This window comes from Mauremys reevesii, linkage group 17 (assembly GCF_016161935.1).
Source record: "Mauremys reevesii isolate NIE-2019 linkage group 17, ASM1616193v1, whole genome shotgun sequence".
NCBI lineage: Eukaryota > Metazoa > Chordata > Testudines > Geoemydidae > Mauremys > Mauremys reevesii.
This window is the reverse complement of record NC_052639.1, coordinates 2217520-2230802: the sequence shown is the minus strand read 5'-3', so window position 1 is coordinate 2230802 and position 13283 is coordinate 2217520. Positions and strand designations below refer to the sequence as shown.

At 57.0% G+C, this 13283-nt stretch overlaps 1 protein-coding gene across 5 annotated transcripts in view; it reads right to left on the bottom strand.

Moving 5' to 3' along the window:
* LOC120385032 (alpha-2-macroglobulin-like protein 1) overlaps positions 1-13283 on the bottom strand; it is a 218429-nt gene that overhangs the window by 47957 nt on the left and 157189 nt on the right. For 3 of the 5 annotated variants that reach the window (XM_039504107.1, XM_039504110.1, XM_039504106.1), the window contains exons 5-10: positions 12954-12974; positions 11967-12120; positions 10234-10318; positions 9841-9964; positions 8665-8779; positions 7614-7723 (exon numbers count right to left, since the gene is read on the bottom strand). In XM_039504107.1, coding sequence (XP_039360041.1) covers positions 7614-7723; positions 8665-8779; positions 9841-9964; positions 10234-10318; positions 11967-12120; positions 12954-12974 — 609 coding nt within the window. The remainder of the gene's footprint in view (positions 1-7613; positions 7724-8664; positions 8780-9840; positions 9965-10233; positions 10319-11966; positions 12121-12953; positions 12975-13283) is intronic. The other 2 variants (XM_039504109.1, XM_039504108.1) reach the window with 1 other exon arrangement.

Here is a 13283-nt window from a genome sequence, read left to right as displayed (position 1 = left end):
GATGGCATTGGCCTGGATCGTCCTGGAAAGGGGAGGGCCACTCTTGTGGGGGCATCAGATGATAAGATGTCCACCACTGGGTCCCCTACCTCCGGGACTTCCTCGACTTGCAAGTTCATATTTTGAGCCACACGCCGGAGGAGTCACTGGTGGGCCCTCAGGTTGATTGGTGGAGGGCCTACAGACGATGTTCCGGCTACCACCTCGTCAGGGGAGGAGGATGAGGAGAGACCTGGGACAAGCAGGTCAGCTGAGGGCTCTTCTTGTTGGACAGCCTCTGTCTCCCTTGGGATCTGGGAATCCTGAGGCAGGACTGACACTTCCTCCGAAGCAGAAGGAGGAGGGCTGCTTATCGTGGCTTCCAGCACCCAGTGTTCTGACGTGGCAGAGCGCAATGGACCTGGATGCGCACCTTGGGCCTGATGATAAGCCCAAGGTGTCCAGAATGCCCACTGTTGAGGTCCGTGATCCTGAGCCTGGGGCTCATGGAATATCGTGGCGGGCACATCGGCATCTTTGTCTTGGGCATACGCACTGTCCGCCTGCGAAGACAAGGACGGGTGCCGGGACGGCAAGGGAGGAGCTGAAAGACCCTGGTACAAGCCGCTTTGTCTCGCCATTGGTGATCTCCTCAGCACCGGGGATCGGTACCTGAAGTCATACCGGTGCCGAGAGCGAGACTGGGACCTGCAACCGGCGCGGTGCTGGGAAGTCGACCTGGATCTTGAAGGTCTGTGGCAGGAACGGCTGTGAGAGTCACGGTGCTGGGAGCGGTGCCGAGAGCTGGTGCAATACCGAGAGTACCAGGCCAGAGGCTGAGATGTTGATCTATGCCACGAGTACGATCGGTACCGAATGGGCGAGCGGCGTCGGGACCATGATCGTCGATGAGACCGGGAACGGCGCCGGGACCTGGATTGTGATCGGTGCCGGTCTGCTGAGCCGACTTAAGGAGGCCTCATTATGGCTGGCTTGCCTCTGGAGTGTAATACCTGCACCGGTGGTGCGGGGGGTTGAGGCAGCACAGACTCAGTCATGGCTATAAGGTCCCTGGCTGTCGAGAATGTCGCCGGTGTAGAGGGGACCGTAAGCTCAACCACAGGCCTCAGTGGGGAGCTCTCAGGTACCGGACTCGACGGCCCCCGTGGGACCAGAGTCAACGGTACTGCAGCAGTCGGTGCCGCAGCAGGTGCAGGTGCTGGGCGGTCCAAACGGGGCTGCATCTGTGGCGCCGAGGGCACCAAGGTAGAGGACTTCGACCTCTTCGCCTTTGGGGAGAGAGATCAGTGCCAAACAGGACCCTGCGCCGGAGATGGCCAGTGCCATGGTGTTTTGGCGGTGCCGGAACGGTCCGGTGCCGGAGGAGCGTTGCTAGCAGTATGCTCAGCGGTCAGTGCCGAGGACGGAGGGTTCAAAGCTGCCTCCATGAGGAGATTCTTTAGGCGAAAGTCTCTCTCTTTCTTTGTCCTCGGTTTAAATGCCTTGCAAATATGGCACTTATCTGTAATGTGCGATTCCCCGAGGCACTTTAGACAAGAGTCGTGGGGATCGCTTGTGGGCATCGGCTTATGGCAGGCCGAGCACAGTTTGAAGCCTGGTGAACCGGGCATAGGCCCCAGCACCGGGCGCGGGGAAGGGGCTAATGCCCAAACCCCGTTGAACTATATACACTAACTATCTAAGAACTGTCAAACTAACTATAACTATATATAAAACCAACTATATACAACAAAGATAGCGAAGAAATAAGGAGTAGCTAGGGAAGTGGAGGACAGCTAAGCCGCGCTCCACTGTTCCAACGACCGACATGGGCGGTAAGAAGGAACTGAGGAGTGGTCGGGTCGGCAGGGGTATATATCTGGTGCCATGGCGGCACCACTCCAGGGGGCGACCCAGCCGACCCATCAGGGGTTGCTAGGGTAAAAATATTCCGACGAACGTGCACGTGGCGCGCGCACACCTAACTGGAATGCATATGAGCAAGCACTCGAAGAAGAACTCCTTCTCCCTCCCCCAGACGTGCTCGCACCACCCGTAAGCCCTTTGGTAGAAAAAACATTGTTCTGTGGGGGTGGGCCAGTAGTTGAGAGACAATCAGAACTGATGGCGCTAGATTGCCATCTTGAGATCTTCTCCAGGATAGTCCGTCAACAAAGTGTCACGCACCTTTTCTAGGCTGGGCACTTGCCAAGAACACAATACGATAATCTACCTTGGGTAAATTTAGGCGTGTCCACAGCACATACAATGGGAAGGTACTTACCTGTTAGTAACTAGCATTCTTGGAGATGTGATGTCTATATGTGCTCCACTTCTGGTGTGCATATACCCCATGTACTGGAGATCTGAATGCATTAGCCACAAGTGTCCATTGGTTGAGCCTGCACCCTGCATGCCTCCCTTGGGAGCTGGGATCTAAGATATAACTAGTAAGCCGTGGTGCACTGGTCCTTTGGGAGCCAGTGGCCTGGTAATTCTGTGAATGCCCAGAGGAGAAGGGGCCGGACACTACAGGCGACGCTCAGAGGACTGGGGGCTATTACTCCCAGATCCTTTCCAGTGGCACTGTCACCTGGCCAGGTGTTCCTCATTTTGTAGCTGTTCATCTGATTTCTCCTTCCTAAGTGTAGTACTTCACACTGGGCTTTAATTAATTTCATCTTGTTGATTTCAGACCAATTCTCTAATTTGTCAAAGTTGTTATGAATTCTAATCCTGTCCTCCAAAGTGCTAGGAACCTCTCTGCGTGGTGTCATCCACACATTTTAGAAGCACACTCTCCATTCCATTGTCCAAGTCTTTAATGACAATACTGAGTAGTACCGGACCCAGGACTGACCCCTGTGCGACCCACTAGACACGTCTGCCCAGAGTGCAGCAAACTACTGATAACTACCCCTTGAGTATGGGGGTTTCAACAGTTGTGCACCAACCTTACAGTAATTTCATTTAGACCAGTGATTTTCAACCAGGGGGCCAGGGCCTCCTGGGGACCGTGAGCAGGTTTCAGGGGGTCCACCAAGCAGGGCCAGTGTGAGACATGCTGGGGCCCAGGGCAGAGGGCTGCAGCCCCACCACATGGGGCGATTGCCCTGCTTGCTACCCCTTCATGCTGGCCCTGGCTTTTATACGCAGAAAACCAGTTGCTGTGGCACAGGTGGGCTGTGGCATTTTTACAGCATGTTGGGGGTGGGGGGGCTCAGAAAGTAAAAGGTTGAGAACCCCGACGTAGACCACGTTTCCCTAGTTTGCTTATGAGGATGTCAAAAGCCTCACTACAAACAGGATCTATCGAGCTACTGCTTCCCCCCTCCCACTAGGCCAGGAACCCTGACTGCTAGATGTGGCTTTTCTTACCGGGGCCTTTAAAATCTCCCCTATTGCTCCTCAAGGAGCCAACAAAGGGGCGTCTGGGAGTTCAGAAACGATCCAGTCACCTGGTGCTGTGCCTGTCGGTGCGGGACGCGAAACGAGATCCAGCACTGTCAGCAGCGGCGCGGAAGGACCCGTGCGATGGATGCTGAGTGTGGGAAATGGGACATCTGGGCCACGGGTGCGGGTAGCAGAGGCACTGAGGAGAGCGGCACCTGGTGCAATGAAGGCAAGAGCTCCAGGCGTGATGCGTCGGTGTGGCAAACAGTGGTGCCGAAAGCACCCGCAGCAGCACCAGCAGCAATGACTGTGCCGCAAGCAGTGGTGCTGAGAGGCCACCACCAAGTGAAATCCTCTCTGGGCACCAAGGGACGAGCCAGCAGTGGAACCAAGGACTCGGGACTCCTGCTCTCTGGGCGCCAGAAGGACCAGGGATTGGCCTCGAGCTGCCCTTCTCAAGTGACACAGAAAGAGGTGACGTAGCAGGCACCTGAGGAGGAGATCTACTCCCATGAGCCTTGGCAGGATGGCGTCCATCACACTCGAGGTCGCTAACCGGGGCAGGCACAGCCTTAGAGGTGGAAGAGGTGGCTGCCAGGGTACTTTTACCCAAGGGTGATCGGTGCTAGGAGGATCCTGCACCTCTTCAGGGACTGAGCCTGGCCTCCTAGACTTCTCCAGCAGAAATCCCTTCAGTCTAGTCTCCCTGGATTTCACAGCCCATTTGGGGAGGGCTCTGAAGTCCCTGCACTGCTCTCTAGCGTGTGTCTGTGAACCCAGACAATACAATACCTTCATGCTCTCCTTGTGCCCTGGCTAGGGTATTACCCTGATCAGACAGAGTTGCTGCACCCTTTTCCAACCACACATTAGCAACTGGCAAACTACAAGCACCAGAACTGTCTGGTCTTTGGGACCTTGCTATGACACTAACTGGATGCAACCTAGTCACAGTGCCATTCTCCCCAGCAGACACAAACTCAGGACTATTCCCTTCCTGGGATTTAGCTGTATTTACAACCAACTCCGAGACAACTGAATCACCCTCAACCATCACAGGCTGAAAGGCCCCTTCTGTCTGCTTCACAGACACAGAAGAGCCGGAGACACATTCTCCTTTACCAGACACACAGCTTGGGATTTCACTTCCCTTGTCCCAGCACACAGGGCTGTTCACAGACAACTGCTTGGAGACTGGGGTAGCTTCCTTCATAGGCAAGTCAATACTCCTGACAGACACAGGCACATTCCCTCCACTGTCACATTTCTCCACACAGGAAACAGGTAAGGGATATGGACACTCATTTTCCACTATCCCTCCCTTCCCAAACTGCTGATTAGACAAAGCCATCAGCTCACAAGGCTGCCTAGGCTCCTCCAAACTTTCCCTACCAGGCACATTGCCTCTCCCAACAGATAAGCTGCTGCTCTTTTCACTACACTGAGCTACTTTTAGCAAATCACAGTTACCCATTTCAGGTTTACTTCTACAAGCTGCACTAGCCACCAATCCATTACCCATTACAAAATTACCCTCTCCTTCCTCAGTTAGGGATTTAACCTGAGAAACATTTTCCTCCCCAATGAGATCTTTCTGCTCTTGATCTAACTCCAGATTTCCTTCTGAGACATCAGACAGACATTCAGAAACTTCATTCCCAGACACACTGCTTTCTTGCACAGACAAACAGATATTTCTCCCCAGGTTAGAACTCCCATCTCCCCAGCCATAGCAAAACTGGTTAAACACAGAAAACTGCCCAGAGTAACCCCATATATCAACATAGTTATAAACTGGATTTTCAAGAGGATACAGTTTCTGCCATTCTTCCCTTGCTTTTTTGACTTGGAGCTGGAGTCTAGCGGTTTCTTGTTGCATCTTGTGAGTCTCCTGCTGCATCTTGCGAGTCTCCTCCTAAGCAGCCAGCAGCTCTTTCTTTCTCTCAGCAGCCTTTTTCTTTCTCTTAGCAGCCTCTTTCTCTCTCTCAGCCACCTCTCTCTTTCTCTCAGCCGCCTCTCTCTCCAGCTGGGCCAAGACTTGCTTCTCTTCCATTCGAATTTTTTCCAGTTCTTGCTCATAATCAAACTGCAGGCTGTCTCTCAAGGCTTGCAGTTTCCTTGCTTTTCCTGATGCTTTCTGTCTCATGGTCACTGATCTTTAACCAACCAAACTCTCAATCCCAAATTTCAGATTTGGATAGCGTGGGGTTCTGACCCAAAGCTTAATTGACCTGGTTCTGTGGATCCTGCCGACTACGCCACTGTGACGGAGCGATTCTGGCGGGACCCAACTGAGAGTGCCAAATCAGGACCAATTGCTTAAACAGGGCAGTTACAGCCCTAGGCTGGGGTTTTTCCACCTCTAAGGCAAACCAAACCAGCCAGACAAAAAGGACTTTGGTCTCACCCCACTGGCTAACCACAAGTCACACAAGCAATTTCCTTAGACACTCCAGTCTCCCAGTATCACCACCAGTGCACTCGTCCTGGGATGAATGGTTATGAAAACCAACACCCCAATAAAAGAAAAAGGTTCTCTTGACCCCAAAGGACCAAGCCCCAGACCCAGGTCAATATACACATCAGATCTTACCCACAAATCACGCTGTTGCCAATCCTTTCGAATCTAAAATCTAAAGGTTTATTTACAAAGGGAGAAAGGTAGAGATGAGAGGTAGAATTGGTCAAATGGAATCAATTACATACAGTAATGGCAAAGTTCTTAGTTCAGGCTTGCAGCAGTGCTGGAGTAAACTGCAGGTTCAGATTAAGTCTCTGGAACATCCCCCGCTGGGATGGGTCAACAGTCCTTCGTGCAGAGCTTCAGTTTGTAGCAAAGTCCTTCCAGAGGTCAGAAGCAGGATTGAAGACAAGATGGAGATGATGCATCAGCCTTATATAGACGTTTCCAGATGTAAGAATCCCTTTGTCCTCACGGTGGAAACTTACAGCAAAAATGGAGTTTGCAGTCACATGGACAAGTTTCTGCATACTTTGCTGAGTCACAAGGCGTGTCTGCCTTCTCTCCATGGGTCAATTGTGTAGCTGATGGCCCTTAATGGGCCATCAAGCCAGCTATGCAGGGCTGACATCAGCTTGTCTGGGACACTTCCCAGAGGCAGAGCATAATACAAAATACAGACAGTATAGAGCCAATACTTATAACTTCAACTACAAAATGATACACAGACATACAGACAGCATAATCATAACCAGCAACCCAGAACCTGGTCTTAGACACCTTATATGACCCCCTTTACTTAGGATTTGGTGCCACCACAGGACCTTGGTTGCAACCCATGTTCTATATGGTTCCCATTTATATCATTAACGTCACAACCTTATTTCCAGTTTGAATTTGTCTAGCTTCAACTTCCAGCCGTTGGATCGTGTTCGACCTTTCTCTGCTAGACTGGATATTTGTTCCCTGATATTCACAAACTGTAATCAAGTCACCCTTTAACCTTCTCTTTCTTAAGCTAAATAGATTGAGCTTTTTGAGTCTCTCACTATAGGGCATCTTGTCTAATCCTTTCCCCAGTCTTGGGGCTCTTCTCCGAATCCTCTTCAATTTATCAATATCCTTGTTGAACTGTGGGCACCGGAACTGGACACGAGGTTCCAGCATCAGTTGCACCCCTGCCAAATACAGAGTATCCGACTCGAGAGTCCCCTGTTTATACATCCCCGAATCGCATTAGCGCTTTTGGCCACAGCGTTGCACTGGGAGCTCATGTTCAGCTGATTATCCACCATGACCCCCAAGTGTTTTTCAGAGTCCCTGCTTCCCAGGCTAGACTCCCCCACCCTGTACGTATGGACCATAGTCTTTGCTCCGAGGAGAGGGAGTCTACGACTGAAATCCTCCCTAAAACAGGCGAGTTCAGCTAAACTAACTAAACCACTATCTCCAGTAACAATTATTAATTATCAAAAATTACAATTTACAAAACGTAAAGAGAAAAACTTCAGCAGAGCAGGAGACCAGACACTGCTGCTGGCTCTGGCTCTCAGCCAGAGGATGTGAGAAGGAACTGAGGGTTGGCTGGTTGCTCAACCCCCATTGTGCCCTCGGGAAGGGGGGCTCGAGGACATGGAGAGCACAGCTAACGCATCCGATCTCCAGTGCATGGGGCACATGGGCACCAGAAGTGCAGCACATCCGGCAAGCAGTCAACATCAATGGAGGTTACAGTGTGGTACAGACATATCCCACTCTGTCACACCGGTAATCCCATTACCTTGCCAGTGTAGGGGATTCCAGCCTTGTAAGTCTCGTCAGCATCCTCAAAGGTCACCGTAGCGATTTCAGACACGATGTCACAGCTCTTGGTCACGTTGAGCTCCACCCCTAGCAGGAGAGGGAGGGACGATAGGAGGAAGGTGCCGGGAGCAATACCAGAGTTCAGGCTACGTCCCAGATTTCTCTCCATAACAATCCGCCCAGCCATTTCTACCCCCTCTCACTATGGACTGGAGGGTGTGATTGGGGGGAGAATTTGGGAAGTTCAGCTGGGGGAAGAGAAGGATTTTCCTGGGGAATCTGGAAACTAGAAAATTTAGATCCACCTTCCATGGGGCTTAATCCCAAACCAGCCACGTGACATTTGCCAGCAGGGTCTCGTGGCTCTGCGGCCCTTTCCCCAGCAGAGAGCTCCTTACTGAGCGGCCCCAGAGCTGACCCCGCACACAGGCCTCTCGGCACAGGGCCTGCCCCCAGAAAGGGCCGTTTTCAGAAGTGCCCAGTGACCCGTTGCCGTTCTGGACCCGCTCTCCTCCAGCCACTTCACCATCGCTGATGTCAGCACCCGAGGGTAACGTTGTAGCCACCCCACAGTTACAGTTTTCAGCCAAACAGGTGTTGCCGCTCTGGAAATCAGGATTCTTCTGGGTTAAATGTGGAGTTATCTGGGTTCGTTGCTAAGCGATTAGCACTTGCCGTTTTGAACGCTAAGCGCTAACGTCACTGAGGCCGTGACTCAGGGCCCAGAGACACAGGCTGGGCCGTCACTGTGCTCTGCCAGCTCAGTCCACAGCCAGAGGCCACTCGCGGGAGGGTGTTTAGTCTTTGCATGAACGTGCCCAGGTCTGAACTCCTCATGAGGGATCGATCCCAGTGATGGGCTGAACCAGAACCCCAGATCCAACCCCCCAACGCTACCTCTGGGCCCGTCTCTAAAGCAGCTGGGCTACAAATGACATGACCACATGTGCAAGTGAGACCGTCTGCCCCGGGGGTTTAGTGCTGGGGGCTGCCTGGGGGCGTGCACGTGTGCTTGATTTCAGTCCCACCTGTCCCGTCCTCCACGAGAGACGCCTTGGCCTGGAGGCTCAGCTTGTAGCCAGAGTGGGTCAGGTTAACGGGAGCTACAACCACCTCTCTGGAAAAGCAGCCGTTGCTGTCAGTCTGGAGGGAGAGAATCAGAGCCCGTTAGCAGCAGCTCTGCACCAGGTCCCGCAGGTGTCAGCTCAGTGGGTCTCTCATCGGACTTGGCCTGATTAGTGCTGGGACGGGAGACACTCAAGAAAAACCTGGGTGCTGAAGTCAGCAGCAGGGGGCGCTCTCACCTTGGGGTCAGCCCTGACACCGGTACCCCAGCGCGGCACTAGGGGGCGCTGTGCAGCTGGAGCTGCTGTCGGTGGGATGAGACATAAAACAGGCCCTGGCCACTTGTGCCCATCACAGATCCCCTGGTGCTGGTCCCCCATCGTCATGGTAACGCTGGCTGATTCCAATCCCCCCCCGCCCCCAGGGACTGAGAGCATTCGGGGAGATCTGCCCCCGCCTAACGAGAGCTGCTGATGAGGACGGGGGGCCCCGTAACCTGGGGCACTAGCCTAGGTCTGGAGAGTCCCTGCTCTGGCACAGGCTGCCTGCAAGTCCCTCTGTGTCCGGCTCCAGCAGAAACCCCCTGCGGCCGCGAGTCTGAGCCCAGCCCTGCTGACCCTGCTTGTGCTGTAGGACTAAAACCAGCAGGTCGTCGGTCGAGTCCAGGCACTAGATCCGGGGAGGGTCTTGGCTACAGCCGAGGGTCTACACTGTTCCTTTAGCCCCATGGCGCAAGCCCCAGGCTGCAGAGCTGGGCTGGGAGACGCTGCCACAGGGTATTTGCTGCGCGGATGGACCCTGAGCATCTCTGTGCCTCAGTTCCCCATCTGTACAATGGGAACAGGAGCCTGCCCCGCCTCCCGGGGGCTAGGAGGGTAAGTGAGGCACTGAGATAGTGTGGGGAAGGGCAGGGGGCGTAGAAGTCCCTAGGCCCTGCTACACAGCTGCCAATTCCCACCCCCAGCCTGCCAGATGGGAACCCGGATGGATCCAGGGCCTGATTCGCCTGCACTTACACCAATGTCACCAACATCATCATGGCAGATCACAGCCCCCCTCTGGCCAGTGTAAGAAAACCATGGAGAGGAGCGTCCTCCAGCAGCACGTCATGTACCTGCCCCCTCCCCAGTCACACTCACCTGGCCAGTAAGCGCCATGCACTGAATTAGCGACACATAAGAGCTGAACCAGAGATATGCTGGTTGTTCCTTCCTACACAGGCTGGCCTGGACCCTCCCCAGTACGGGCTTCCCGTAGGTGTATCTGTTTAGCAGAGGAGAGGGAGAGGGTAAATGGGAGGGGACGGGGCCAACACCCCTGCCCATGGGGGGTCCCTGCTGGGGTGGAGCTGGTCGTGTGGGTGGAGTGAGAGCCCCAGGGAGCCCTGCCTGGCCATGAGCATGGGGCAGAGGGGGGCGCAGGCAGGGAAGGGGCAGGTCAGATCCTGGCCTGGGGGGTGGGGGAGGGGAGTCAGGCCCAGGGCGGTACCAACCCCCCCTTTATCGGCCCGGCAGGGCTGCTGTCACACTCACCGGCCGCACACCCGCAGCAGGAACGTCTCATCCAGCACCGTCACCACGGGGGGCAGCTCCAGGGTCACTTCGAACTTGGGCAGCACTGGGGGCAGAGAGGGACGGGGTGAAACCGACCCGCAGCCCCGGCTCGGGGGTTTCATCGCGATCCTCGTCCTTGGAGCTTCTGCCCGGGTCGTGCAGCCCCCACCAACCTGCCGGCCGGGCGGGAAGGGGAACGGCACGGAAACGGAGCAGGGCTGGGCAGAGGCTGCAGGCTGCAGCAGTGGGGTTGCCAGGTGTCGGGTTTTCGACTGGGATGCCCGGTCGAAAAGGGACCCTGGCGGCTCCGGTTGGCACCACAGCCCGGGCCGTTAAAAGTCTGGCCAGCAGCGCAGTGGGGCTAAGGCAGGGTCCCTGCCTGCCCTGGTGCCACACCACTCCCGGAAGCAGCGGCATGTCCCCACACCGGCTCCTACCCATAGGGGCAGCCAGGGGGCTCCGCACGCTACCCCTGCCCCAAGCACGTGTTGGGGATCAGGGTGGTGGGAGGCAGTTGTTGGGGTCAGGAGCAAGTGTCTGGGGCGAGGGTGGGGGTAGGTGGCAGCTGTTTCAAGGGAGACATCAGAACTCTTCTCTCCCCCTCCCCCACAGGAGCCAGAGGAGGTTTTTGTGGGGGAGGATGGAGAGCGGGCCACTGACATTTCCCTCCCCCTCCCAGCAACACCAGCTCTAGGAAGGGTGTTTATGTGTGAAGAGCCCCTTGTGCTCCAGGAGGAGCAGAGGTGGGGCCGGGGGGCACAGGGCAGAGGTCGGTGGGTGCTGGGCTGGGCAGAGGTGGGGCTGGGGGCACAGGGCAGATGTGGGTGGGGTATGGGCTGGACAGAGGTGGGGTTGGGGGCACAGGGCAGATGTGGGTGGGTGCTGGGCTGGGCAGAGGTGGGGTTGGGGGGCACAGGGCAGATGTGGTGGGGGCTGGGCTGGGCAGAGGTGGGTCTGGGGGCACAGGGCAGATGGGGGTGGGTGCTGGGCTGGGCAGAGGTGGGGTTGGGGGGCACCGGGCAGATGTGGTGGGGGCTGGGCTGGGCAGAGGTGGGGCTGGGGACACAGGGCAGATGTGGGTGGGTGCTGGGATGGGCAGAGGTGGGACTGGGGGCACAGGGCAGATGTGGGTGGGGGCTGAGTTGGGACTGGGGGGTCAGATTTAGCTGCTGGGGGTTGGTGAGAAGCTGGAAGCTCCGTCCCATCCAGCAGCGGGAGCCAGGACCAGCTCCCGTGATAATTTTGGTGACACGGTAACTGACCCCGTCCCCCTCCCCCTCCCACAGACACTGGCGGGAGGGGGTGGGGCTGCAGAAATCCAAAGTCAGACCAAAGCATGGAACAGCCACGGTTCTGATTCATGCTGCTGGTGTGTCTGGGACCGGCCACACTGAAATCCCCAGCTCTGCATCCCCGCAGCGGCGCCGACCTGAGACCTCCCCCAGGGCCTAGGGCAGAGCGGGGCAGGGCCGGGGCAGGGCAGGGAGGCTGAATTTCCCCTCCCCCAGCATCCTACTGCGGGAGGAGTGGGCATGGGGGGTTGAGGCCCAGGAGAGCTTGGAGCTGGTGGGCCAGTCTCAGGGCTCTGAGCTCCCAGGGACCCTCTGACAGGGACCCACGGACACCTCGCCCCAGGGAGACTCAGGAATCCCCCTCCCACCCCGTGTGCCAGAGCCGTGAGCTCGGTCACTGCCCTGGGCCCCGCTGCGCACCGTATTCCTCCACGCTGAACGAGTGCCTCGTCCCCTGCGCCTCGATGGCGTACGTCCCCAGGGCCGGCTCTGCAGACAGCGGGAGGGAGAGATCCACGATGCCCTGCTGCGGAGTCACATCTCGCCACTGGGCGATGCGGTTCCCGCTGGGATCCTGGCACACGGACACGCCCTGCTCAGCCGCTGCCCCCACACACGGCTCATCCCCGGCAGCCCCCGAGAGCCTTGTGCTGCCAACGGGGGCTGGATCGACGCCCGGGGGCTCAAATCCTTCTCCTTAGCCTGGAGCAGGCACCGCTGGGCAGCCGCTGGGTAAGGGGGCCCCTGCCAGCACCCCTCAGCCCTGACCCGAGGGCACCGCCCCTGGGGGGAACAGGCTCCCAAGGGACACCCCATCTCCAGCCTGGACAAAGCCCAGGGAACTCGCCATAGGGACCGTTTCCATCTCAGTGCTAGGCCTCTGGGGGTAGGTTCCCTGGCCCCCTCCCCCCACCCAGCCTCCCCAAACCCCCACCCCTCCCCTCTGCCCCTGCAGCTCCCAGAGACCCTCCCTCCTCCCTTGCCCTTCCCCCATCAGGCTCCCAAGGGAGCTCCCCGCTGAGTTCCCCACTGGCTGATCAAGTCACTGCCTGACCAGAGTTCGGGGCTGGGAACATCTGGGGTGAGTGACTCAGGCAGGGATCCCAGCCAGGCCCAAACCCACCTGCCTCCCGGACAGACAGCTCCAGACGCTGCAAACTCGGGGTGGGGAGGACGTAACCCGATGGCACAATGTCCCCTCCCTGCCCCCCATGGGGCCCAGCCCAGAAACGCCCTGTGCTCTGGGACCCTTTGCAGCCCCACAGCAGGGCAGAGGCTCTAGGGCTGGATTGCCGGGCCCTGTGGTCACAGCCCAGACTCCTCTGGGATCCCCACCACTGAACACCCCCGAGTACCCTCGGATGAGCCAGACAGGAAGAGGAGGAGGCTGGAGAGGCACAGACTGACCTGCACGGTCACCAGGGGCAGCTGCAAAGCAAACAGACAGGAGATGGCTGGTTAGAGGGACAGGAAACACCCCCCACTGCCCCCGGGTCTGCCTGTGACCTCCCCAGGGCTGGGGTGTCTCTGGGGCCATGGGGGATCATGGGGACAGCAGCGGGGGTGACCGAGGGAGCAGGGACAGGAAGGGGAGCCCATGAGGCTGGAGCCCTCGCACCTCCCGTGTCCCACCCTGCGGTGGCGGGTACAGGGCAGTGGGTGGCTGGTCTGTGTGTGGAGGAGCAGGGCAAGATGCTGGGGTCTCTGCCAAGGGGCAGTCTAAGGGCCGGGGGTCTG